Genomic DNA, 27,476 nt, shown 5'->3' with positions numbered 1-27,476 from the left:
TTATGATTATTTTTTTATTTATAAACTGTGTCTGAGATGCATTGACCTTAAAAGGCTGCAGTAAGAAAAGCCGCAAAGCTAACCACGGGCAATGCAGGGGTAGAGATTCAGGCTTGAACCCTACCGAGCCAAGCCCTGAAAGCGGGAGAACAGCTGCTTTGTTTCACCCTCAGCAACTCTGTTTGCAGCCCATGGTCTGTTCGTGTGCTCTCCCTCTCTTGCGTAGGGTTTTTTGGGAAGCTCTTTGGCAAAAAATTACTGAGACTCATTCTTAATACTGAGGATAGCAGTTAGCATGACAGAATTGGTGGGTCTGGGCACTTACTCTTCCCTCCTGTTGTCTTCATTATTAAAAATGATCTCACTGAAATAAATATCATCAATCAGTGCCAGCTGCAGTTTAGCTAGAGTGTAGACAAGGACAAACTGTGCGCTTTCGCTGCCTGCAGACAGAAGCTGTTTGGACTAGTTTAACTTCAGAGCGGTAAAATGCTGGAAGCAAACCGATCCTTCTTCCAGGAAAAAAGTGTATTCTGCTATCAAGTATGACAAGGAAAGCAACCCTCGTTCCTGCCAAGGTTGCATGGGTACAGAGCAGAAACGAGTTTGAAAAGGGACTGTCCACCATGTGACAAGCCACTACTGGGAGCAGAGTATGTCCTCTGTTAATGGAGGCATAGATCTCACTGCAGTTTTACTCCAGGCCACAGCGTCACTCTTGATCTACTGCATTGTAACTGAGAGCAGCTCGCGTTCAATGCAGTTCATCTGCTGGGAAAAGAAAGAGGTGTGTTGGGAGAATGTTTGCAACTGTGTTGGTTACAATCAAAATATTGACGGAAAGAAAGAAGAGGATGTTTTCATTGTGGCTTTTAAGAAGTTAGATGCGTAGGATGAGGCATTTATAAAATTAGGATTGGTGGGAGATGAGAAGGGCTCATATTTAAGAGCAGGCAGAAGAACTGGAGAACACTTGAGGAGAGAGATGGTAGTCTTAAAAAAAGTGAATGAACTAACCCTGAATTATCCCTTGTGCTTAGAACCTTGTCACCCATTGCTTTAGCTCCCACTATCCACAGTGGTTATTTTGGCATTAATTCACATGTGCTTATTTGCCTCACCTAAGCATCTGGTTTGAGGTTAATAGTTTAAGGAAAATTGGCCTGAATTCTGAAATTTTTTATGTAAAAGCTGCATTTTAGTTATTTCCACTGTTTCACTATTACCTTACAATAGATGCACAGAACACGAGCATAATTAAGGTCAAAAAGGATGTGGTCAAACGTGACAATCACAGAAGGCATGTGAGTTTTGGGGAGGGAGAACAGTTAGCAGGAATGCGTCGGCTGTGTTTCCACAGGGTTAGCGGCTCAGCAGCATGGACAGATTCCCTGACATCCCCTCAGATTTGAAACCTGAATTTAGTGTGCACATGAAAGCAAGAAGCAGGACTGACAGTGACAGCAATTATAGAAGTAAAAGGGGAAAAAATGTGACTTGGGATACTTGAGGCTCAGACCTTATCAAATTCATTAACTTACAAAGAAGGCCGTACTGATTGCTGTGATTAACATGCATGTTCCTCAGTTTACAGGCTGCCTTTTGGCTATCTGGCTGTCCCCAGCCACAGCGCTGGGAGGGCAAGCGCAGTCCAAGGTCCTTACCGCTCGTAGGAGCCAAAGGAGAGCCACTTCACAGTCCTCTGTGCGGGAGGAGGATTTTTCAGCATGTCATTCACACGGTTTCAGTACAGGAGAGCCAGGGAAATGCACAGGCACTTCCCACCTCAGACAAATTTCAATTAAAATTCCTCTTCGAAGAGTCGACACCGTATCTCAGGAGAGGTTAACAGTGTGGCATAGAAATGTGAGAGCGTACTTGAACAGATCCCATATAGAAATTTTAAGCTCAGCGGACACAGACTCCTCTTTCGAGCCCAGAAGAAGGATTAGTTAGGTTATGCAATTGCTGGAGCTGGCATAAAACCAGCTGCACGCCAATTACCAGCCCGTATGCAAATGCTTGTACTGAAACACAGGATGCAGCTGGACGTGGGTCTGGGCACGCTTCCAGGATTATTCCAAGCCACATTATGACAGTTTTGAAAAAGAAGGGCTCTATGGAGCCAGTAATTTTTTACAGCCTTTCAGAAAATGGAGGAAATTACCACTACATCCAGATCTTAACTATTTTTTTTGAAGGGAGAAGGAATTTCTGCATGTTGATGCCAATCAGGATGTACTTGAGGCACTTACGCTCCAAGACAGAAGGCCATCAGTCTGTTTGCCAAGTGCACGGCCTGAGTGCCAGATGTGCTTGGGATAAAAAGCAGGCTTCTTGAATTTGTCAGTGGTTGTATGAAAAGAATTGAAAAATATACCACCAGATAATGCCAGAGTTGAAGCTCCTGGGGATGCTGCAGGGAAACCCTGCTGCATTCAGATGCCCCTGGCCCTGCCGAGGTTTCTGTTCCTACTGCTGCTTGACTTCCATGTGAAAAGCCTGCTTGGAAAAGGGTGCAGCAGCAATGGCAGACAAACTGTCACGCAACATTTCCTCACAAGATGCCTCTTATAAAGAGCTGATGCCAGGAGAACAGGGACATGGTAGTCTCACAGTTGCATATCTCAGCAGATGGAAAAGATAAATTGAGAGCTGCCACCAGCAGGCATGGAACATTACAGGTTTGATCAAAATATTATATAGCAAATGTCCTGACAAGGAGAGGCATTTAAAATGCTTGTGTCTGTCTTGGCAACACAAAAGTGAATCAGTCAAAGTATGTAGCCTCATCCTGGGTGGAGAAAGGATATGAGCATCCTATGAGGAGAGAACTTTGTAAAAAGTTTAGGGGAAAAAATAAAAATAAGTACTCTCAGTGCCATTTCTCAAATTTGGCCCGCATAGATGATATGAAATGTAAGGTACTCTTCAGTGGAGAGCTGGTTTCCTTAAGGGTTCAGTTTGGTTCAGTGGACCTCATACCTATTAGGTGGCTCCAAACACCAGCTTCCCCTTTTTCTGGCCTGGAATAGGACACTCTCTCCACTGCTGCCCTATGTTTCTTCAGACTCCCTTGATTGTTGGCTGCCTGCCCTTGAGAATCAGGGAAGGAAGGAGGTGGGATGAGCGCCTGTTGGGGCAGTGGGACAGTAAGGTTTAGGTCCCAGTATTGTACACCAGGACTCTGAACTAGCAGAACAGCTGGTCCTAGGCAAAGGAAGGCAGTTGAAGGATCAGTCTGCAACCTTACCCCCAGGAAGCCTTCACTGGTGGTCCTCTGTAGAGTTTGTGGGTGAATCTGCAGCCAATGGAAACGTCCTGGAGGCACTAGGAAACTGCTGGAAGCCACTCATGTTGTTGTAGGGCTGCCAAATAAACATACCTGCCCCTCAGGAGCAGAAACCGTTCATCTGGGGAAATGCTTCAATCACAGCAAAAGCTCTAGAGAAGTTATGAGGAAAAATGAATGTGAAACCATCATGGTGAGTCAGGAAGGGTGGCTTGGCTGTGCGTTGTTGCTGCACCTTTGCAGAGGCTGATCAGTATGACAGTTGTTGCAGCTATAGGGCATGGGTAGCAGGTCAAGAGGGCAGAAGAAGTGACACTGAGGTCTGTACAGTCTTCACTGAACAAATTTGGAGGATGCCTGACACAGAAAGTGGGGGCTGTGTCATGAAAGACTGCACGGCAAGCGCTGATACAGCTGCTTTGGGTTATTACATCAGATTATGTCCCACAGGATACTCACCATTAAAGATGCCTAGACAGCAGAAATGAATTCCAGTACTGGGGTATCCATCAGAGCCTCCAGGCTTTCTGGAGCTTGCTAGGACACCAGGGAGACTTTGTTTGGCCTGTTGGTGCACCCAGAGTACCGCACGTCATCTCCCCGTCTGCACCTTCTGCTGGCTTTCTGCCAAAGAATAAGAACAGGGCAGAAGAGAGATGATTTATTTCGGATTAAACAGGTTTTAGTAACTTTTGAATAATCGGATGCCCACAGCTGTGCTTCCTTGCTGAAATCCATACTCAGAGGTACGGTTTTTGGAACAACTGAAAGGTAAGCACTGCCAAGTAATGGCGTGTTATCAGAGGACTCACTGAAGAGGCATATACCAGTGCACTGCAGAAACAGCTCACCTCTTCCTGAATGCGCAGTCGCTGCTAGCCGGGACGCAGATGTCCCCATCAGGTAGTGCTGTGCTACCTGAATGTTAAGTCATGGCTCCTGTGAATGAAATGACTGCTCATTTCTGACTGTCGGTGTATTGCTGCTCTTTCTGAGCTCAGGAGTATGCCTTCTGGGGTGAGCTGGCGATGTGTCATGCTCTCCATAGACAGTAATTTGAAACTCATCAGTGATTCATTACAGTGACTTAAATGAATACAATTTTCTTTTTGCTAACAAAAATCAAAAGATCGAAGGGCAACAGTTCTTTCATGCTGAAAGCTGTAATGATTCTTAGTCCAGATGTCCCCTTTGCATGAAATGGGGGACAGCGACGGTGACATAGGTTCTGTATTTCAAATACTGTAGCACTTCTTTATACACGCACGTGACATGCTTTTAAATATACGTTATCTTCCAGATGGGTGTTTTGCATCACCAAATGCTTATCAGTAGATAAAAGTTTAAAATGAAGTATGCTTTTATAAAAATAGAGAGAATGGATTGCTTATGGAGTGTTGGTAGTACTGTGGTAGTAGATGATTAATAATCGTAGAAGGACAAAATAATTTAGGTTGGAAGGGATATCTGGAGGTCATCTGGTCCAATCTTCTGCTCAGAGCAGGACTAACTTCAGACAAGGATCAGGTTGTTCATTAAAATCTCTAGAGATGGAGATAGCCCCACTTCTCTGGTCAGTCTGCTCCTGTGCTTAACCACTCTTGCTGTGAAGAATATTTTTCTGACGTCTGATCAGTGTTTCCCATGTTGCAGCTTGTGCCCATGGCCTCTTGTCCTTAAGCTGTGCACTTCTGAGAAGAGTCTGGCTCTGTGTTCCCCTATAGCTCTCCTTCAGATAGAGCCAGTCTGCAGTGAGGTGTCCCCCCTCCCCAGTCATCTCTTCTTCAGGCTAGACAAGCCCAGGTCCTCTCACCTCTCCTCATCTGACAAGTCCTCCAGCCTCTAACCGCCTCAGTGGTCCTTCCCTGGACTCTCTTGTAGTTTGGCAACAACTGTGTTGCACTGGGGTGTCCAAAATGGACCCAGTGCTTCAGATGCACCTTCAGGAGTGCCCAGCAGATGGGCATCATCACCCCTCTCACCTGCTGCTGGCTCTGCTTCTGCAGCCCACTGTGTGATCACCCTTCATCACTGCATGGGTGCACTGCTGATTCATGTCCATCTTACCACCCACAAGGACCCCCAGGCCCTTTTCTGCCTCTCCCCCCCGCCCCCCAATTTGGAGAAACGCACAGGAAGCCACATGGATTGTTACAATGTTATGTTTTATATCTGTTAATCTACCTGTCACCCCCCAAAATTATATTAAGAAAACAGTAAATCAAGTACTTGTCTGCTGACATCAGGATCAGAATTTGACTGGACAAAGAAGGGAGGCAATTAGCATCTCCTTCTGAAAATTAACATCCCTGTAACAGAGTCAACATATTACATGAACGCTCCTCACCTGCAAAGTCAACAGGGTCAAACAGCTTTCAAAAGCGAGTGATGGGAAAAGAAGCAAACAAATGAGGTGGGTAACATTGTAAACAGCTACTGCTGCTTCTGCAGTTAACATCTGCAAAGGAAATGCTGGAGCTCAGGCTGGTCATACAGCTCTATGTCTACCTGGTTTTAATTAACACCAAGGATATGTGATACTGATGGCAGGGGTATGGTTAATGAAAGTAGTGTTGGTTGGAATCAGTACATCTTTTTATTATCTGTTGTCAAAGCAGAGCAATAATTACAGGAGCAGGAAGCGTCCTCCAGAATGGAGGGGAAGGAGATGATTTAAATGTAAACCTGGGCTGAAACATTTTGGGGAATCAAGATCCAAGTAGGCAGAAGCTGCTGTGATCAGTGCAAGATGGGTTAAATTGAGCAGCCACTAGGACAAGTGAATCTAGCTGCATTATGGAGAGAGACCATTTCCTTTAGCCCAAGCCAAGTGTGTTGAGTAAAAAGAAAAAATGCTTAAGAACAGGACTGTTTCTTGTGAAAAGCAGCACATCTTAAATCGAGTTGATACCCAACTGTTTTCTTCCCTTTTAGGTGGGTGAGGGTTTTTTGTGTTACTTGCTTGATTCAGCTGTTTCTACTCTCTTCCATAGTATTTTGGATTACTTTCTCCATGCACTGAACCCTTTGGGGCCATGTGGCTGCATTTTATGTGCCCAGTGGTCTCAGTAACTGCTCAGGGTGCAAGGTGAAATGGGGCCCATTAGCCTGACACAGGCTTGCACACCGACTTGCACTTCCCGGAGAATAAGGTAGTCACGGAACATACATTGTAACTCTGGCGTGTTTACTGCAAAGGACTGGGATAATTTGCAGTGTTGTTTCCTTTTACATAGTAATCAGCTAAATGATTTGGTGTCTTAAGTTTAATAAGGCTGTGAGAAGGAAGAATTCAGGGCATGCAAGGACAGAGGAATAATCTAAGCAGATAGAAATGTCGTCTTTGAGTTGGTTTAATATGGCTGAACTTGTTCATGAAAGAGATTCCCTTTAGGGACATAGCTAAAGAAAGAGTTAACCAGAGCCTCTTGTCCTTTAATGAAGTAGCTAAATGACTCGCAAGGACCCTATAAGCCCATCTTCACACACATTTGCAGTGAAATGGTGAAAAGGGTACCCCATCAAACTCAGTGAAAGGTAATCAGATGACTCCATTTTTATTTAAGCAGCGAAACAGGTAGCTAGATTTGGAAGATTTATGCTCAGGTGCTACAATCCAGTGTTCTTAGTTATTGAGCAGTTGGAAGTACAGACCCACAAGCTGTACATAACACTGATTGCTTTTGATAGAAATAAAGAATATCTTGCTGTTACCATCAAGCCTTGAAACTGACTTCCAGCTAATGACCCGGATAATCTTTACTTGAAATTGTATAATTGAGATCGAAGGCTGTCTGGGGCTTCTAGCTGGTACACAGATTCCACATCCATGAGCTTTTCAGTATGGTCATTGAGCTGAAATGGAGAAGGTTAAAACTCTCATTTTCATTACCAAGCTCCCCCCATCTTCCAATACAAATGTGACATTTCAATTTTACACAGTCCAACTCTTCTTAAATCATCTGTATAAAAACTTCAGATCTTGATTGATGATGGATGAGCTATTGTCTCCTAAAGCACCCAGTTCTCATTACCCTTTAAGACATAGCTTATTAATGATGGACCTGAAGTGCTTTCCCAGTGGGTCATCAGCAATCAGCTATGCTAAGAGAGCAAAAGACTTGGTTTGGCATGAAATTTCCAGGCCAAAGCCATTTTCAGATAATGCATTCAGCATTTTGGGTGAAATATGACAGTGTAAGAGAGTGATACAGTATCTGACAACAGATCCCCATCACCTGGGTGATGATGGCAAAGATGCAGCACTGTCAGCATGCAGAGATGCTTCAGCTCTAAAGGAGGCTGACCTTGGAAATTAAGGTATCATCAACATGCATTATATAATACGTATGTGCAGAGTATACCTGCATATGGTGTAGTGTAAAAGACAGCTGTTTCCTTAGCAGACAATCAGCTTGGAAGGTATAAGGTATCTTCTGTTTTGCTTTTGAAGTGGTTACAGTGGACATGCCCAACAGTTTTTCCTAATTAACTCCTTCCCCTTTCTCTGCCTGCTTTACAGCTAGTTCTTTTCTCTCTCACTATGCCTTCTTCCAGTTCACCATGCCAGCTGGCTTCATAGCACCAGAGAAGAGCTCTTAATTTGCGACCCTGACTAGCAATAGCAATTTTTATAACCAATTTTATAACAATTTTAGAACCAGATTCTACTGCTAAATAGGTGCCTACAGCCCCCGCTCCATATCGACACACACGAGTTACTTGTACTTCAGGATACGTTGCAGCATGTGAACATGTTTTGCCAATTTAATCCACATCAGAAGTTAGATGACAGACCATGAGGGATTACACTGTACACAAGAAAAAGTCAGCTGAAGAAAATGCCCTTTTAACAGATGAATGAAGAAGAGCTCTTTCCATCTCTAGTCTAAACAGACGACACTTGCAGAGCTAGTGTCCCTTTGCCTTATTTACAGTGATCTTAAGCTTCTGGTGGCTGGTGACGCATTTTCACTGACTCCAGTCAAACTCATTCTACTAGAATAGATGTCACGAATTTAGTCCCTTTTTGAACCTAGCAGACTAAGTATAAATTGCGTGTGATGTACCTATCTGTGTTCCATGGCACGTTATGGAAAGTGTAAGATACTTGTGTTTCATGGTCGCCAGAAACCTGTGTGTTTCCATTTCTCCTGTTAGTCTTGTAAGTATTGTATGCTAGGTTACCAAAGTTATGTGGTAACAGTTCTGCTTCATCACTGGGCTAGTGGAAGCAAGAAAATAGCAGATATAAGAGATAATACATTTCTGATTTAGCTTCTTGAATAAATAACCATTTAATAGAATTTTAATAATATGCATATATAAGTTCCCCGCAATCATTTGGCAGCAATAAGCAAAATAATGACAGGAGTCAGTGGCGAGTGCACTTTCCGATTTATTTTCATATAGCTTTGGTTACAGAATTATACTGCTTTTAAGCCAGTAAAGTAGCTCTAGTGAGGAAGATGACGAGATTTTGCATTCACTTCAGAATCAAGTGGCAAAAGACTTGGGAGCTACTTCTTTGCTCAGAGCACCGGCTGCAGCCCTGGTGCCAAAATGGGAGATCGTGGTACTCTTAAGTGTGGCCATCAGTACCTTACAGGAAGGTGTCCAAAATTGTCTGACACCTTTAGGAACTCTTTTCCCAATGAAATCTAGGGGGTCTCCTGCTTCAAAATCCCCTTTTGTAACTCTCTGTCCCTGAGCAGTGTAGAAGTCCAAGGGTAACGTTTGCTGCCAGTGCGGCATGGTAGGTATTTCAGGCAGCAGTTAATAGAGCCGAGTGCTCTGCCTCCTGTCTTAGGCAGCAGTGTTGTACTTAGACTAACAATTTTCCAATGTCACAAAAAATTGTTTTAGAAAACAAAAATGCTCTCCCCAAAATGGTATTTAAAATAGGTTGCACTGCGAGCAGTCCTTTTCAGTGCCGCTTTGGCAGGAACTAGCTTCTTTCTTCGCAGTAGAAATCACAAAATGTGCTAGGGAACTTGTTCTCTTTCCTGCTCCAGCCTGGGAAAGAGTTCAGCAAAGAGGCACCTCAGGTGTTGCAAGCAGGAGAAGGAAGCTCTTTTTGCCTGGCTTCCTTTGCTAGCTCGTCTGCATAGGCAGAGATGCTTGCCTTTCTCCTCCTGTTTATTGTTTAACTTTATCTCTCACTTTCAGTGCTGTAAAATAAAATGAGATGATGACTTTGTGATGATGAGTTCATTATACAGTAACTCTATTGTATATTGATTACATTTGTGCTTCATTTGCTTAACATGTAACAGGGTTTATTAGGTCTTTCCAGGCATTGTTCTTGCTAAGAGAGGGCAGAGAAGTGCAAAATGCATTTGAGTTTAAGTCCGTGAAGTCAATGCATCTGTGCTGATTTACACATGCCAAGGACTCAGCATAAAGAAAAGTAGGATAGCAGGTTGGAACGGGAAGGTAGAAAGGGAATGCATCTGGATCCCACAGAGCAGGAAGAGTCAAGCACAAGTACTTTAAAGATTGTACTAAAATTTGAACTCAGGGTTATTTAATATCTGTAAGAGCCCATCTTTGATATTATTACTCAGGTTTATTAGCGCCTCACCGCATGAATAGACCTGTAAACTTTCATCCTGTCACCGGTGAAAAATGGTACAGTGCAGGGCAAATGAAGATACTGCATCACGTTTTTGGGGAAGGGCAGCAGGAACAACGCTTCCTGTTCAGTGAGGAGGGAAGTCAGAGCAGTTTCCATGTTTGCTTTTAGTAAATCACAAGGAAAGCTGGCAGCTTTCCGTATAGTACAGAGGGGACACTTTCTGGTTACTTTTATGCTGAAAAAAGTCTTTCTCCACAAATTGAAACTATTAGCGTTACTTTTAGAGTGAGATGCTGCCTGCTATATAAGAATGCATCAAAGTTCCTAGCAGGAAAGAAAATTTGATGGGTATTGTCATGAGTGAATGCTCTAAAAACCAGAAGTTATGGCAGTGGCAGGCGTTCAGATGTACCAACTGATAGTGACAGCTATTTAAGAAGCTATGAATGTAGATTTTACAGTTTTTCATGGCTTGTTAGATGTTATTTTTAATCAAAATCTGGGCCATAATGGATTAGGTCATCCTGTATAGCTGGGACAACATAGAGAAATCATCACTAGTCATGTTTTCAAGTGTTTTTCTAAGTCCCACTTTTTCCCCAGAGCAGAATTGCTAACAGATGCTGTATGGGTTTTTTCAGGGATCATAAGAATATCATACAGACAGATCATTGCTATATCTCTAATCTGGACTCTTTTCTGTATAAGATTATTATTATTATTGTTTTCATTTTTAAGCTCCTTTTCAATGAAAAGCCAAGCTTTTAAACCCAAGGCTTCTAAGAAATAGTAATACTCTGAACTGATTAATATGGTGGAAGGATGTATTTACAGATGATCCTTTATTTAATACGTTCTTTTCTTGGGGGCTGCCTGCTCTACAGGCCGCAGCCTGTAAACCCTGAAATTAAAAAAAAAAAAACAACAAAAACAAAAACAACAGTAATTCATTCCTTGTTGTTTGTCGACATTAGCATTCCCACTACAGCTTTTAAAGGTTTTCTTGGGAGATGAGGACTACCAGATGACCTTAATCATTGCTACCATAGATTTACTCTTAATGTCTCTGAGAAGTGTGACACTCCTGGCTGTATAGCAGCGCTTAATGTCATTCTAAGGTGCCATTAGTAACTAACCTTCAACATTTCTTTGCTGAGGCTTGAATCTCTGACACTAAGTGGTGCAGGAGGTTTTAGCTGCGTAGCTCCTGTTAACTTTAATGGAAGTCACATGGATTGTCCTTTGCTTTGGAAATACGAGAGCCAGGTTAAGAAGAGAAATTGTACATTTGAACAAGAGTTTAGAGGGTTAAGAAAAAAAGTTATTGCTCCAGAGGAAACCCTGGTGCTACAACCAACAACTGTAAGATCATTTTTGTGTTGAGATTTGACAAATCAAGTCTTTAGAGATAGGGGAACAATCCACTTTTTTAAATCAACTGATATAAACATGAAAATTAAAAAAAACCCAAACTTTTATCTGCTCAGAAAACATCTGCCTTTGACACAAAGTTTCCAGCAAGGCATGTCAGTGGTGGTTTTGGATCATAGTATTTGAGATTTGGATCATAGATATTGAGTATTTGAGTATTTTGGATCATGGTATTACAGCAGCACAGTCTGATCAGAAAACATGCTTTTCCAGACATCATGATGACTGGACCCTTCTCATGTACTGTGGGCTCAGAAAATTCCCACCCCAGCAAAGCACGTTAGTTTATTGTATGTCTTAAGCATTCATACATATAAATGAAATACAGCATATTGTGGTTGATTGCTTGTGTTTTTAAAGTCAGTTAAGTCTTGGAGGTTATTTTACCCACAAATAACAGTACTGTTCCATACTTGATTACAGTGGAACAACAGGTAAATCCCATAACTCATCTAGCAACTGTGTGGCTGTCATCATTAGGTTTCTTCTGCATATAAATAAATGGTTCCTGTTTACATATACTGTAAGCTACTTGCCCTCCAGTTTTCAGAGTATTAAGTGAGATTACAGTGAGAATTTTTTGCATTTAAATTTCATGCCCTCTCTCTCCAGTACACGAAGCAGCAATAGATTTAATCAGCTGTATGTCTGAAGTCTTACAAGTATGTTCTCTTGTTCTTTTATGCAGAAATACTGAATGGAGGGGTGTATGTTGGCCAGAACAAATTTCTTTGCTTCGCAGACACCATTCATTGGCAGGATATCGTGCGTAACCCCTGGGCCTCCAACTTCACTTTGGTTCCAACGAATGGCAGCTCAGGATGTAAGTACCAGTTTTATTCTTAGCCTTGTCATCCGCTCAGCATGAAACAGTATAAATATGACCACAAGTTTTCCCTGATCCTCTGTTACAGAGAATTGTATTTGTAAATTTTCCCCTTACACTGCATTCTTCAAAGTTTGTATGCTGCTTGTAGGAATGCTTAGTCTAATCTTAAAAACACTTTGTCTGTAGAGAATATTTGTGAACATCATACATTTTCTGAGTTTTCTCTCATCTGTTTTCTCTTTTCTGCGTATTCTTTTTTCTATTTATTGCTAAATCCGCTGCCGTGGAAGCACAGACGTTATTGTTTGCTTTGCATTTGTTCCTGCTTGCTCAGTCTAGTCCTTGAGTCACAATGGTCTGTCTATGGCATCATAATTAGCTGCTGGAGTAATTATGGTACAAACTTACAGATATTCTGACTTTAGATGAGAAATGAACCTCGAAGAAATAGTTACCCTGTTGTTGTGTGTATCGTTGAAGAAAGAGAGAGAATTTGGAGAGGATGGGGTGCTCTTCACAATATAGCCAATATTTATCTGTTTTTAATATGTTCTCTCTAATTTAATGCTCTTGATTTCAAACTTGGAGTATCTATGTACTTTGACTAATTTGTTTGATCCATTTTATAGAATCATAGAATCGTTTAGGTTGGAAAAGACCTTTAAGATCATTGAGTCCAACCATTAACCTAGCACTGCCAAGTCTGCCACTAAACCATGTCCCTGACACCACATCTACCCATCTTTTAAATACCTCCAGGGATGGTGACTCCGCCACTTCCCTGGGTACCCTGTTCCAATGCTTGAGCACCCTTTCAGTGAAAAAATTTTTCCTAATATCCAATCTAAACCTCCCCTGGTGCAACTTGAGGCCATTTCCTCTTGTCCTGTGGCTTGTTACTTGGGAGAAGACACCAACACTGACCACACTACAACCTCCTTTCAGGTAATTGTAGAGAGCGATAAGGTCTCCCCTGAGCCTCCTTTTCTCCAGGCTAAACAACCCCAGTTCCCTCAGCTGCTTCTCACAAGGCTTGTGCTCCAGACCCTTCCCCAGCTTTGTTGCCCTTCTCTGGACACGCTCCAGCCCTCAATGTCTCTCTTGGAGTGAGGGGCCCAAAACCGAACACAGTATTGGAGGTGTGGCCTCACCAGTGCCAAGTACAGGGGCACGATCACTGCCCTAGTCCTGCTGGCCACACTATTTTTGATGCAAGCCAGGATACCATTGGCCTTCTTGGCCACCTGGGCACACTGCTGGCTCATATTCAGGCGGCTGTCGACCAACACCCCCAGGTCCTTTTCTGCTGGGCAGCTTTCCAGCCACTCTTCCCAAGCCTGTAGCGTTGCATGGGGTTGTTGTGGCCCAAGTGCAGGACCTGGCATTTGGCCTTGTTGAACCTCATACAACTGACCTCGGCCCATCAATCCAGCCTGTCCAGATCCCTCTGTAGAGCCTTCCTCCCCTCCAGCAGATCAACACTCCCGCCCAACTTGGTGTCAAACTTACTGAGGGTGCACTCAATCCCCTCGTCCAGATCATTAATAAAGATATTAAACAGAACTGGCCCCAACACAGAGGCCTGGGGAACACCACTTGTGACCGGCCGCCAACTGGATTTAACTCCATTCACCACAACTCTCTGGGCCTGGCCATCCAGCCAGTTCTTTACCCAGCAAAGCATTCGCCTGTCCAAGCCATGAGGCGCCAGCTTCTCCAGGAGAATGCTGTGGGAAACTGTGTCAAAGGCTTTACTAAAGTCCAGGTGGACAACATCCACAGCCTTTCCCTCATCCACTAGTCGGGTCACCTTGTCACAGGAGATCAGGTTAGTCAAGCAGGACCTGCCTTTCATAAACCCATGCTGGCTGGGCCTGATCACTTGGTTGTCCTGTACATGCCACGTGATGGCACTCAAGATGATCTGCTCCATAACCTTCCCCGGTACCGAGGTCAGGCTGACAGGCCTGTAGTTCTCCAGATCCTCCTTCCGGCCCTTCTTGTAGGTGGGCATCACATTTGCTAACCTCCAGTCAGCTGGGACCTGCCCATTTAGCCAGGACTGCTGACAAAGGATTGAAAGTGGCTTGGTGAGCACTTCTGCCAGCTCGTTTCTCTGTTTCCCTTCCATAGAGTTATTGACCTTCAGTAGTGTTCTGATGTTTCTTGCAGCAATAATGAATTCTAGTGAATGGTGGTGACAGTGACACAAAGTGTTTAGGTAAAAATATTCCATAATATAGTAAAGTGCATTCAAAATTAATACCATGGTATTGAACAATACCCTCAGGATGTATCAACATGGAAATTCAGGTATAGGCTGGGAAGAAGTTTATATCTGATGTCAGGAGTGACACCACAGCAGACATACTGTTCTGAGAATTCTGGATATAGGGACATTCTGGATTGCTTACCGTATCCTAAGGTGTGTCCCTCAAGGATGTATAAATGACCGATTGCCTCTTTAGCTTCCGCTACAGCCAAGAAACAACTTCAGTTCTTCAGCTGCATGTTAGGAATTCAGAAAAAAAAAAACCAACAAAAACCTAGACTCTGGGTAAAGACCATTTGATGAGTCCCCATAATTTCTAAGCAGCAACTTGTTTTTAACCACGTTCTTTGTGGTATAATAGATTTTATATTAGGCCAACTTGCTTTTGTATGTCTCACCTGCTACCCTCAAAAACACAGCTACTTGAGATACGGCTTCCTCTGGGAGGCTGCCAAACTCCACTGCTCCTCGATCTTCCAACTCTGGAGCTGAGGCTCGTCTCTTCTGCCTTCTGGCTGGAAACCTGACATAGTTGTAATGCAGCCAGCTATCTTATTTGCATATTAAAAAACCCCTCATCACTGGTGATGATCAGTTCTAAGCAGAACTGATAAAACCTTTGAAGGTTAGGGAATGCCTGTACCCTTTTATGAGTCATTACTTCAACAAGAAAAAGACTTGGTTGTTACTCTGGTTTGTTCTGTTACTGGGTTTTCTTTCTTTGCCAGTTCTTCAAGACAAATGCTTCTGCAACACCAAGGTAATAAGCTCTTTTAAAAAAGCAGCCAACATCAATACTATCTTTTTGAGCTAATGAAAGTTTTACTGGTGACTTCAGAGGAATCGGAACGGGATCAGTGCTGAGTACTTTTGGAATCACACCCTGAAAGTAATAAAGGCAAATGTTAGCTCCCACAGCAAGATGAAAGAATGTATGTACCTAAGTCCTGTTTTCTTAAAACATTTTTTCATTCTTTTTGAGTTGTTTTGAAACATAGGGAAGGAACAATTTGCGCTTTGCCATTTGTGCTTGATAAACCTGATAAACAGCATTATTTCAGTGATGAGTGAGAGCTATGTACCAAGGCAGCTTCATTAAGATAGCCACCCAATTTTTTCTTTATTTTTTTTCTTTACTTGGGATGGAGCAGAACCCAGTTGGACTGTATTTAATTTAATAAACATAAGTCTCCTTCTCCAAGAAACTGGATTCCATCTCAAGACTATTCATGAGCCCTGTGAAATTTGATTAAATTAGCTAATCCAAACCATTTCTGTCTTCACAACTTACATAGGTAAAAATCTAAACCCCATAATACAGAAAGCCAACAAATGGCTAAAATGGTTTAACAAAGGTGTTAAGGCTTTAGGAAACAAAGAATTCAGGTACAGAAATCACCATTTAAAATAGCCTAAAATTAAATAGCTGTCCGTGTGTGTGCATGCATATATTACACACACATGCACACACATAGGTGTACATATATATAAAGCCTTCAAATGAAATCACTCAAATGTGGAACCTTATTACTACCTGTCAAGAGGTAGGAGAAAGGGAACATACTACTCTGGTAGTTTACGAAGAATTAAGACAAGTTATTTGTACTGGTGCAGAAAGGACTTGGAGAAATGAACATTGAATTATAACCCTAGAATGGAAATCAGTGTAGAGTATCATTAAATAAGGTATATGCTTCTCAAATTTGGCTCACATGTCACTTTTCATAATCTGCTAGGCAGCGTGGGCGCTTGCTGGGCCCAGCCTTGCTATTTTTCCACTGCTGCAAATGATGCTCAGTGCATTACAAAGTCTTCGGTACTTTTCTGCATAGACTGAGTCATGCTTTTTTGGATCCAGCATGTATATATATTTACTGTTTATTTTACATGAATGTATTAAATTGCCTGAAGTCTCAGGTGCCTCCTATCAAATGCAAATCTTGGCTAAGTCCATTGGAACTGAGTAAGTACATGTTGCTTGGCATTACTGAGAATATCCTAAGTGCAAGAGATGTCAAGGAAAACCCTCTGGGACTTACCATGTCAGAATATCTTGAAAAGAAATGAGTGGGTTTTATCTAAAAACCTTTACAGGAGAGGGAGAAGGTCTGTTAGAGAGGCTGCATCAATCTGTGAATGTAAATCAACGAAATCTTCTGTGTCAAGCTCAACAAAGTCTGTACTAGTAGTAATTTAGGAAAGTCTGCGTAAACGTGTGATCATGTGGCACCTGGGTAGATGCATCGGCCTATGTGCCGTGTTTAGCCATGACTGGCAGGACTGGAGGGTAGCTTATGGCCCAGGAATGGTTAGGGCCGTTTCACTGTGACCACCTCAGTAGCGATCCCTGGCAGAGAGTATTTTGGGGACAAAAAGCTGTGAACTGCCATGAATGTCAGAATCAGACACTTCATAATTCCAACAGGTCTTGAAGCCTAAACCACAGTTCGGTGTTTTGGCATCGCTAGCATTGTTTCCAACTGTCAGTAGCAGACGTAAAATCTCACCAAGGTGTCTACACGTCCGAAAGAACAAGGGCCCTTCCTCAGAGAAGAGCCCAACATACAACGCTTGCCAGGTTTTTGCCGATGCCAGAGTGGACTCCAGCAGGTTGATATAAATGCACTGTCTTACTGGGAGCACCCGTGCATTAGCGTGTGTGTGCGCTCAGGGCTCAGCCACGCTCCTTGTTCGTCTTCCCCCATGATGGAGCCGACACTGCAAGCTGCCGGTGCTGCTCTCTTCCCCAGCCAGACAGAAGAGCTGATAATGGTCCCACTTCAGGGATAATTTCACTTGCAACCCTCCCTGCTGCTCCAAGGCAATCAGCAGAGGAGGAAGACAAAAGGGTGGAGTGAAATGAAGACGCTTTGAAATAAAATCAGTCCCCTGCCTCTGTGCTTGTTTCATACCTTGGATCTACCAACTCTGGCAATCCCCTTCATTTACATCAGTGCTAGACAGAAGAGAATATGGCCAGTGAACTCTGGGAATAAAGCTTTTCTGATTCCCTTCTTCACAGGCTTTCATTGTCACATCAGTGTTAAGAAGCCAGTTGAAAAGGCTGTGGCATCTTAACCGCTCTGATAGAAATACTGCAGACATATGAATCCTAAGTGCTGCTTCTCCTTTTTTTCTTTTTCTTTAGCCTGAAATGCATTCTACCCATTGCTTCATGTTCTGATCAAATGCATGCAGAAAAGCTCATGTTAGAGGCCTTTGAATTACACAGTCTTACTGTTAAGATGAATACAGCCAGTGGCTGCCAGTGCAGAGCTCTGCATGTACCGCCGAAATGTAATAAACAAATGTTGTACCAGGGACCACGGATGCTTCAACTCTCCGAGGACAGATACCTCTGTGCCTGGCATTTTGACGTGTACTCTGAAAGACTACTACTATTTACTGTTTGCAGAGCCTTCCCATACAGGTATCTTGTAGCTGAAGCTCTTGAAATTAATTGTAATTTGAAAGCAGCCTTCTCTTCCATTTACCTGAAATCAATGCTGTCAGCCTGGGGTTTTTAAGCTGGGCATCTTGCAGCAGGAATCTCAAAAGTGCTTAACTGTCTAAGGAACAACATTTTCCCTTTAGGTATATGTTACTGAATTTGTTTCTGCAATGCTGAAAATCTTTCTCTCCTTCCAAAAATAAGCCATGAATTCAAGCATTAGCCAAGCATGCTAAAGCCACGCTTTGCAAGAGCATATTCCCCTGTTAGCACCTCCACTTGTGGGATTTAGTCCCTTAACTGAAGAGCTGGAGCTCTGCCCTTCGGAGCTAGAAACCTGAGGTGCAGTTCCCAGCGATGGTGCAAGAAATAAAGCAGGAAATAAGGATTAGACTTCTTGCCTAAAATGACTCTAGATTGGTAGACAACTCCTCTCTGACCAGCTTTAGGGAAAGTGCATTGAAAACTCAGCTGCTTTGATCAGTGTTCTCAGTGTCCTCGATGTCCTCCTTGGTTTGGTAGTTAGCAGGAACTAGACTAGCCCCACATTGTGCCAGGTGAGCTCTTTTGCAGGATTTGACAAGGACTGTAGTATTAAATCAGAATTTTCAGTGGAGCTTTACTTGGAGATTTTGTTTCACAGAAAAGCCTGAAGGGTTTGAATTATTGCATTGAGGTCGCTTGCATAGCTAATAGCATAGGTTCAAATAAATCAATAATGCATTTAAAAATACTGAAACAATATGGATGCATGTTCATGATGGAGCTGGTAACTGGGTAATAAAGATTAAAAAATTACTTTCCATTTTTCAGTTAAAAGAAAAATGCTGCTTTTCAAGAAATTATTCAAGACAAATGCAGGACTGCATGCTGGCACATGCCCAGAGTTGTGAAAACTGAACTCTCTGAAAATTAAGCCCATTTTAAAGTATTGTCCTGAACTGGAATTTCTGCTCAGACTCTGAAGTGCAAGAGATCTGTGGAAAAATTTCCCTTGGCTTGATCTGGCCTTTTGACTGAGCCCCTGTTAGCTGTGAAAAAAGCTGGAATTTTTGGCAAGTTATTTTTGCTGGCAGAACAGCTTCAGTTACTTGCTATTCATGACATAGTATTCCTCTGTCATTGCTTTCTATCTAATTGCACCTGGAAATGTAAAAACACCCAGTTTCTGAGCTGTGCAGAAGTACTTCTACGTTGTTACATGATGCATAGGAAGACAAGGCTTGGTCTTTAGCTGTGTACCTGTGATTCAGTAAATCCCATGATGTATTCGAGGGAAACACTGCTTTAAAATGTCTTCCCTCTTTTTTACCTATTGATTCATAGATTTTTCGAGGGCGAAAGAGGCCTTGAAACATCATTAGCTCTGACTTCCTGTATGCAGAAGCCCTGAAGTATCATCTTCTTGCCTGGCGTTGAGCTCAGTAACTTTCCTAACCACAGCATATCTTCCAACCCAGCTTTGAGTTTCAGAAGCAGCCCCAGCCCTGGCGCAGCTGGAGCTCCCACAGCCACTGGGTGGGCGAGTGTGGGGCTTCGGTCCTCTGTACGCTCTTCTGGCACTGGTGTGAAGCTTCGCAGAAGTGCAGCCGTCCCTCAGGAAGCTGGTTATTTCCGTAGCATTAAGAGATATAATACTAGGTGCCTTTATTTCGAATTTGAACACGGTTTTAAATTGCAGATGTTGTTGCCTCTTGCACCTTCTCCAGCTAGCTCAAAGGGCGCTCTCATAGCCAGCATTTTCTCCTTGCAGAAATGGCATGTACCGTGTAATCAGCTCACCTCTTGATCTTTTTTTCGTAAGCTAAACAGATAGAGGGTCTCACATCTCTCACAGTGAGGAATTTCTTTCCAGCTCTAAAATAATTTCAGTTGCTCTTCAATGTGAAGTATCTGTATTTTTCAGTGTGCTTTTAGAAGGCGGAAACCAGAGCATGCATAGTGTTTTATTTCTGATTAATCAATATCCTGTAGAAGTAAAAATTGTATCCTTTGTTTCAGTTTTACATGAGGCACCCGATGTTCAGGCAGTTCTGACATCTGTGTGTTTTAGAGACTCCCTGTTTTCCAGAAAATGTTGCCTGCATGCTTTATTCTGAAATGGGCAATCTTAGTTTGGCTTTGTAAAAGACATTTGGTGTGAGTGACTCCAGCTTACCCGCCAGCCTGGCTCACTCTAATACTGCCTGCTCTTCACTGTAATTTGCTGGGGTTTCAGTCTTCCTGTAACCTGTATGTTTTATGGCCTGGGATTTTTTAATAATTTCTAGACCTTTGGCTGGAATATTAAAAAGCATCAGTCCTGCGACAATCCCGGGTGAACCACACCCCAATTGTATTATAATTGCTCATTTACAGCTACTTTTGGAGAGCCCCCAATTAGCTGGCTCTTAATGCATTTTTCATGTGTTTTATTAATATTGAAACACAGAGACAAATCTAATTAAATGTTTACCATTTAGCCAGTGCTTTGCATTTTAATTAAAGGAACAGAAAATGGACTAGCCAGCTGCACAGTTGGTTATGAAGTCAGCTCTCTGTTCTCAGGAGAATGTCTGGTGCAGACATTCCAGGCTGTGATTGACCTTACCTGGGTGCAGGTGTGTTTGGAAGCATTATAGCTCAGTTTGACATACTTATCTCTGTATAGTATGTATTTGGTTGATGTGAGTCAGTGCTGGCTCCATATTCTTTTTTTTTTTTTTCCCTTTCTTCATTTTCTCTGTTACACTCTCTTTGTGAGTTGCTTTATTTAGGTTAACCTGCTACCCCATCGGCCCTGATAACCGCCAGTTTGCTGGGCCATGTTTTACTGCAAGTTTTCCACATGCTAGCAAAAGGAGTAATACTGCTTCTGAAAAGATACTTCTTTAAAATATTGCAGAAATGGGAACAATTTGGTAGAAACTTAGTTTAGTATAAATGTCTCTTTACATCAGACTAGTTTAAGGCCAAAAGCTCCTTACATTTTTTTTAAATTGATATAGGAGAAAATCAGCCGTGTGGATACATGCACATCCCTTTCGGCATACATAGTATATTCTTGTAGTGTGTTTCACAAAAGTCGTAAGTTGATATTTGCATGGGATTTTGTATAAGTGATAAGCTTTGTTCTCCTTTGGGCATTAACAGTCCATGTTTGGAGTTGCTGGCAAGGGTTGTAGGTGAATTTGTGTACAGCGATTTGTTGCAGCTACAGAATGAGGTCTGACGGGTAGCCAGCCCGTTGATTTAATGTTCAGTAGTGGCCTTGTAATTCTTCACAGAGCACAGTAACTCATTTTTTGTACCAGTAAGTCGCAATATTAGAAAAGGATCATTTTTACACAGTGACTTATGTGGAAATTTAACCTCGGGTCCAACCATTGGGTATTTAATTCTGAAGTAATTATGTGACAGTTATGAAGAACAGGGGTTCCTCAGATCCTTGCAATCTCTCCCAGAAGTCCCAACCTTCCACCAGTTCTCAGTTACACTGTGGCTAAATTGTATAAAATGCTACTATGTGTGTGCACACCAGTGTTTCCAATTGGACTATCCAAAACAGACTCTTGTGCAGGACCAGTCCTGCTACCATCGGGAAGCCACACTGGTGAAGTGGGGAGTCTTGGATCAGGGTGGGAGGGAGGATAGAGTCCTTTCCCACAGTAAAAACGCCATCGGTGAGTAAAAAAACAGGAGAGCTAAAGCCAGCGTAGATACAAGTAGATGGAAAGCTTTCCTTTAGACCAGTGGATGCTCCTGTAACAGGAGGCAATTATGTATAAATAATGAGTAAGTGTAAATCAAACCCCTAGCCCTCAGTACCAAGACACAGGTGAGCTAACTGCATTTTGTCCAGTTACTCCTGCAAGGTATTTTGTGCTTTTTCAAAGCACGAGGATTTTGCTCTACAGAAGGCCAGAGTAACAGCAGTATATTTATGTATGCTGGCAAAAAGAAAAGAGTGAAGTGACTAATTCATGCTTCAAGCCAACTTTCAGAATAGCTAGTGTATCATTTCTGGTGTACACCTAAATTGGAAACTACCTATGGAGAAAATGGTATTCCAGAAAATATGTGCTGAAGACATTTGTTATTGCAGAGTTTGTTAAATTATAACCTTTCATTGAGGTTATTACTTGAAGTTCAATTAACATTTTAAGTGTATGTTTGGAGACCAGCAAATGGGGCCTCTGCAGACAGGTGGCCTTGGTACAGAATACGATCCCTGCCGCCGGTGTCACCGTGGCAAAGCCAAGAGGAGAAGCTGTTCTTTTTGATAAAAAGCCACAAATAACTAAACTGTTTTGTGAAAGCTCCTTCTGTGTGGAACACACTTCAAGGGCTTGCAGCATTGCATTTTAGTAGCAGTTACAGTGTCATGGATATCTCAGTTGGAAAGAAAATTTATATCAGAACTGAATAGCAAGTCTCACAACCGCTTTTTTTTCCAGTATATGTGGAGGTTGCTTTTCCTACCATTAAGGAATCTCTCGTCAGGACAGAATTTATTTATTTACCTGGAATTGAAAGACAAATATAGTAACAGAAGAAATTGATTTTAAAGAATAGTTTTTGCCAAGTATATGTCACTGAACATGGAAGAATACGTGAAATCCAGTGATAGAAATGAACTTGTTTTGCATTAGTGTGGCAAGCTGAACGGCTTGAAGTTGCCTGTAATGTTTTTCCTCAACCCAGAACAGTGTGTTTTGAATAAAGGGAAACAGTTTAGTTTCCTAATAAATACCTTCAGCCAGCATTTTCAGAAGGGATTTGTCAATTGGCGAATGCCCTTGAAACAGATTTGAAAGGCAGGCAGACATGGCATTTAATGGAAATACGATGCCTCTAACAGTTGAGTTCGCTGAATAAAAAGTAAGTAACAAAGCCAAGTATACCTAGCTAATACGAATAAATAATGCCGTGAGGGACAGATCTCCTTAGGCTGCCAGAGCCTAATCCAGGGATCTAGCAAGGGAACTGCTACAAAGCCAGGGATCTTTAGGAGTCGTGGACACAGAAGGGAGGGCACTGAGAAAGCCAGCAATAAACAGTTTCTGAAGAACCTCTGACATGGGCATGTCTTTGCAGTGAATAATATATTTTTCAAAAAGATAAAATTACCCAACCCCAAAACCAATCCCCTCCCTGCCAAAGTGCTGACTTTGTTTCACTGAGTATCTCCCTCCCTTCTTACAGGGTGAAAGTCACCCACCAAGTGGCACGGTTTACCATGCTGATGCATAAAAATATTACAAAGTGGCACTAGTTCTGTAGCTACAGAATTTAAGTAGTGCTCCACATAGTAGCATGTGGCAACTGTTGGTAAATGCTTATCTTTTAATGGCAACCTGTGTGTGTATAATGTATTACTGTATACCACCTGTTTATAAGCAGATTGGCGTTTAAGCAGTATATTGCACAAGGGAGAGACTCTCCGTTTAAATGGAAGCATCCCTCTCCATTATAAGCAGCTTGCTTTATCGCAAACACCAGTGTTTCTTGAAAGTAGGAAATAAACCCCAAATACTCCGAATATTTAAAATAGTGTAATTGAGTGGTAATTGGCAGATTTGTAGTGAGTGGGTGGGTGGGTGGAACTGGTCTTTCACGGCAAGCTCCAGCTGCTCTAGTTAGCTGCCTTTGAAGAGCTGCTTAGGGAAAGAGGAAGAAAAGAAAGACTATAAAATCAGCCGCTTAATTGCATCTACTGGTTCTTGAAGCTGCTGTGTGCCTCCCACCCTTTTGAAGTTGTCTGCTGTTAGATCTGCAAGATGCACATCCCAGCCACCAGCTCAGAGTGGGCTTGGTTGGTGCTGCTGCGCGGGACATGAGGGTGGGTGTATCGCTCGGTGGCAGTGGGTGGGTGCAATGTTGGGCCTAGCCAGCCAGCATCATGATGGGCTTCTCCCGACAGACTATTCTGTTGCTTGCATAAAACACAAAACCACCCCAAGCCTTTATTGCTATCATACCTGCATTTTTTTAAGGATTTTGTTACACATGCCTGTTTTGGCAGAAATTCTCAGAACTGTTGCTAAAGTTCCTGTCCTGCTTTTGTGCACAGCCTGGCTAAAGAGCTCTGCTCAAACCCAGGGCTGTTTGGGGGCTTCCCTCTGATCCCTTCACACCTCCTGCAGGGAAGAGGACAGTGCTGTGGCTTCACATGAAGCTGAGTGACTAGAAGGGAAGTTTCTGTCTGCTAAGCAATGGACAAGGTGTAGGAAGTAGCAAAGCAGAAAAGAAGAGTGTATTTTATGCCCCTGCAATCCCTCACGCTTTCTGTTCCTGTGTGTAGGATCTCCACGTTCGTATCTCCTTGGGCTAGTATTCAAAGGAGCTTTCACATCTCAAAATCTTCTTTCTGGTCCTCTTGTAGGAACTTGTAATTTCCTTTCAAAACCTCATAAAAGCCATCATCAGTGAAGTGTTCTGGCGTTGGGGAAGTGTTGGGAATATTTGCAGAGTAAGATACTTAATCCAAGGTTTTCAAGTGGTTTTATACAAATTGCTACATATGAAAACAACTTCGTACCAAATTCATCGTATTATGCCTACATGATAGTCGCAGACTGTCCACAGCATGACCTCTATGCAGATCTTTGACAGCTAAAGATTATCCGGGAAATTGCAGTCTGAAGTTTGTTTGTATGATTATTTTCATTGAATATTTGTGGATAGCAAATACTGAATCTAAATATCAGAGTATATGCCCAAGCATTGTTTTCCAACAGAGAAAGGCCTTCTGTTGTCCAAGTATTGTTTTGTAATAATCAGTTTTGTTTCGAATAGCCAGAGATACATTTTGAATAAGCAATCACATTTGAATAAGCATATTATGATACTTATCCAAAGGTTGTCTAAAACTGGACTCCAGATTTCATGGGAATGCAGAGTTCCTTTCTAGTATTTCCATTTAATTAAGTCAAAAGTTGGTTAAAATATTAGCACACCTAACTGCAGCCACCCAGACTCTAGGAATATTACATGGCATCAAGAAAAAGTAAAATGAATTTTAAAAGCCACTTCAGTTTCGACTTCTCATTTCCTTTCGTTGAGGTTATTACTTTGTTTAAAAAATGAAAACTGTATGCCCCTCTGTTCGAACTTTATTACTGCTTTGGCAGCATTACAGGAACATTATTACAGGACATTATTTTGACTTATGTGGTATTGACTGACTTGATCTGTTTGAGGGGTGGAGGAGTCGGTATTAAACAAGCACAAGAACACCCCCAGCTTTGGCACTTACTTTTCAGTGTGTCTTGGAGTTTGTTGAGAACCTCCTTTGAAAATCTCTTCTAGCAGCGCTGAGATTTCTCGCCCAGTGTTACACATTGTGTTCAGAAAACAAACCTGTATCTGCATCCTTCAGTTCTCAGCCAAGATTATGCATCGGGCAGTCAGTCTGCTGCTGCACCTGAGGACAGATACCTGGCTTAAGGTTTATTACAGGCACTGATATGGGTGCACATCTGATTGCTGTTCAGTAGGAGTCACTGCTGCTTGGCTTGTTTGTGTGTTTTAATTTCATGTGTTGTCACACCAGAAACAGAAGCACCTATTGCTGTGAGCCAGAATAAAAAGCACCTGAGCTGAGAGCGAATGGGCAGTATCCTAGGGCAAGGCAGGGTGCGGGTGGTGCAGTGTTAGGCATCGCAATGGCTGCTTTTTAGGATGTGAAATTCACGCACCTTAGGATGCCCCCATGGAGAGGAGGGAGCCCATTGAAATAGTAACTGCCAGGGGCAAACTGGGGAAACGCTGAAGCTAATATAAAGGCATAGAAGATGCTGGCCTTTTATGGTCTCTGTCTGCTGGGAATCTGCAGTGCTTAAGTGCCTACTGCCTTCTCCTCACAGTGGTCTTCTGTTCACACACAATTTTCCTCAATAAGAAGGACTTTTCTCCCCTTGTAGGAAATACATTAGCAGTTTAGGAGTTCCCCAGCATGTGGGAGAGCAGGCTGCAGTTTCCTACCTTGCCTGAAGGCATTCAATCCCATACCGCCTATCTCCCACCTCCCAGTGGAAACTGCCCCAGGTTCGTCTGAATTAGGGCCTTTTCTACTCCCTCTGTTGAAATTCCGAGTGTTCAGTAAGCATCAGGTAAGATACAAAAATAGTCCTGAGGGCATGGACTGATCCTGAGATGTACCTCTTCCCCAGTGATCCTAACCACTGAGCTGTGGGGCAAGAAGCCAAGAATAGTTGCATGCTGTGTCCAGCTCTCTCCCTTCAGGGCCAGTGAGCTCCCTGCGTTGTCAGGAGGGATGGGTGCCTGCTCTGCGCTCTCCCCTTCCAGAGAACAGCTTGTAGACTGTTTCTTGGGTTGCTGTCCTGGGAGGCAAGAGTCTTCATCACAGTAAGCAAAGGAGAAAGCCAGGACGCATAACCCCACACCCTAGGTGAGTGTTAACATCTACAGATGGTGGAACATCACCTTCTCCTTCTGCACAGAGGAAAGGGAAAATAGGAGCTACCCCTGTAATTTGAAGGGGTCCGGGGTTGTTGGTCTGTGTGCTTTGAGGATGATCCACATGAGGGAGGGTGTTTCATTTCTGCCCCAGTGCAGACCCCCATTAGACAGAGACCAAGCTGCTCTGCTGTTCAGGAACAGAGGTCCTGCTGCAAGTGTGCGAGTTATCTGTGGCTTACTGGAGGGGAATATATTTTTTTAACAATAATGATTACAAGGAAAGATTCCTGAGGGCTTGTTGTTCTTGATGAGCCTGCCAAGCAGCAGGTATGACTTGACCTATCCTTTTAGCCTTCCGGCTGTGTCTCCCCATTTGCTCAGGATCCCTGTGTGTGTTCAGAAAGGCATTTGATGCTGATTGGAACTAATTCACCACCACAGTGGGGGGAATTCACTTGCATTGCTCTGTGCTAACAGCTATAAGTAGTGATAATTAATAGCTCCTAATTGCTTAATCAGTGTAAAGTTTTAGACTATGTCGTATGTGAAGGGTTTTATTTTGTGTGAATGACTAAACCCCCAATTAATGCATCGAGTCATACAGCCTTACCAGTGCTGTCTGTTCCAGGCAGAGAAAAATAACCAGTGTCTTCATTACCACCCTCAGGTCCCTTTCTGTAGTCATTACTGTGGCCTGAAGACATTTTTCTGTAGCAGCTGAAGTAATGTTACAGTGAGCTTCCTATCAGCTCAGAGCTGTCAGCAATAGATATGAATCCACCGGCCTGAGCCCGTTCGGTGCTGCTGACATGCTCTTCTTGACTTTCCATTTATTCCTTTACCTCTGGTGGCCAATCTCTCTGAAAATCAAAACTGTCTGCCACCAGCATATCTAGCAATAGTCTGTAATTTCGCAGTTCTCAACAGATCCCCGGTCCCTGTGCGCACACGAGGGTTGTCTCCATCCCACATTACTCAAGAAAATGCATCCCCCTTTGGTATTCAGTTTTTGTTTTCTTCGGTGCCGGTTGAGTTTTATCGCTGCTCCCTCTCCCCGTATCTCTCCCTGTGCCTGTCTTTCAGGGCGTATCTCTTGGATTGTTTTCGTTTCCCAGACCTATTTCCCATGCCAGTTTCTTTTTAGCTGCCTGTGCCTGACTACCTCTCCATTTGTGTGCGTCTCTCTTCTTATCTACTGAGGAAGATGCGGGGAAGATAGAG

The 27,476-nt window shown here is 42.8% G+C and overlaps 1 protein-coding gene across 1 annotated transcript in view; it reads left to right on the top strand.

The window, feature by feature from the left end:
* The window catches only part of ERBB4 (erb-b2 receptor tyrosine kinase 4), a 400,745-nt gene that overhangs the window by 173,747 nt on the left and 199,522 nt on the right, over positions 1 to 27,476 (top strand). Inside the window, exon 5 of the mRNA XM_072874979.1 lies at positions 11,989 to 12,123. Coding sequence (XP_072731080.1) covers positions 11,989 to 12,123 — 135 coding nt within the window. The remainder of the gene's footprint in view (positions 1 to 11,988; positions 12,124 to 27,476) is intronic.

Source organism: Ciconia boyciana, chromosome 10 (assembly GCF_034638445.1).
Source record: "Ciconia boyciana chromosome 10, ASM3463844v1, whole genome shotgun sequence".
Lineage (NCBI taxonomy): Eukaryota > Metazoa > Chordata > Aves > Ciconiiformes > Ciconiidae > Ciconia > Ciconia boyciana.
The sequence above is the reverse complement of the archived record's forward strand: the minus strand, read 5'-3'. Positions and strand labels throughout refer to the sequence as shown.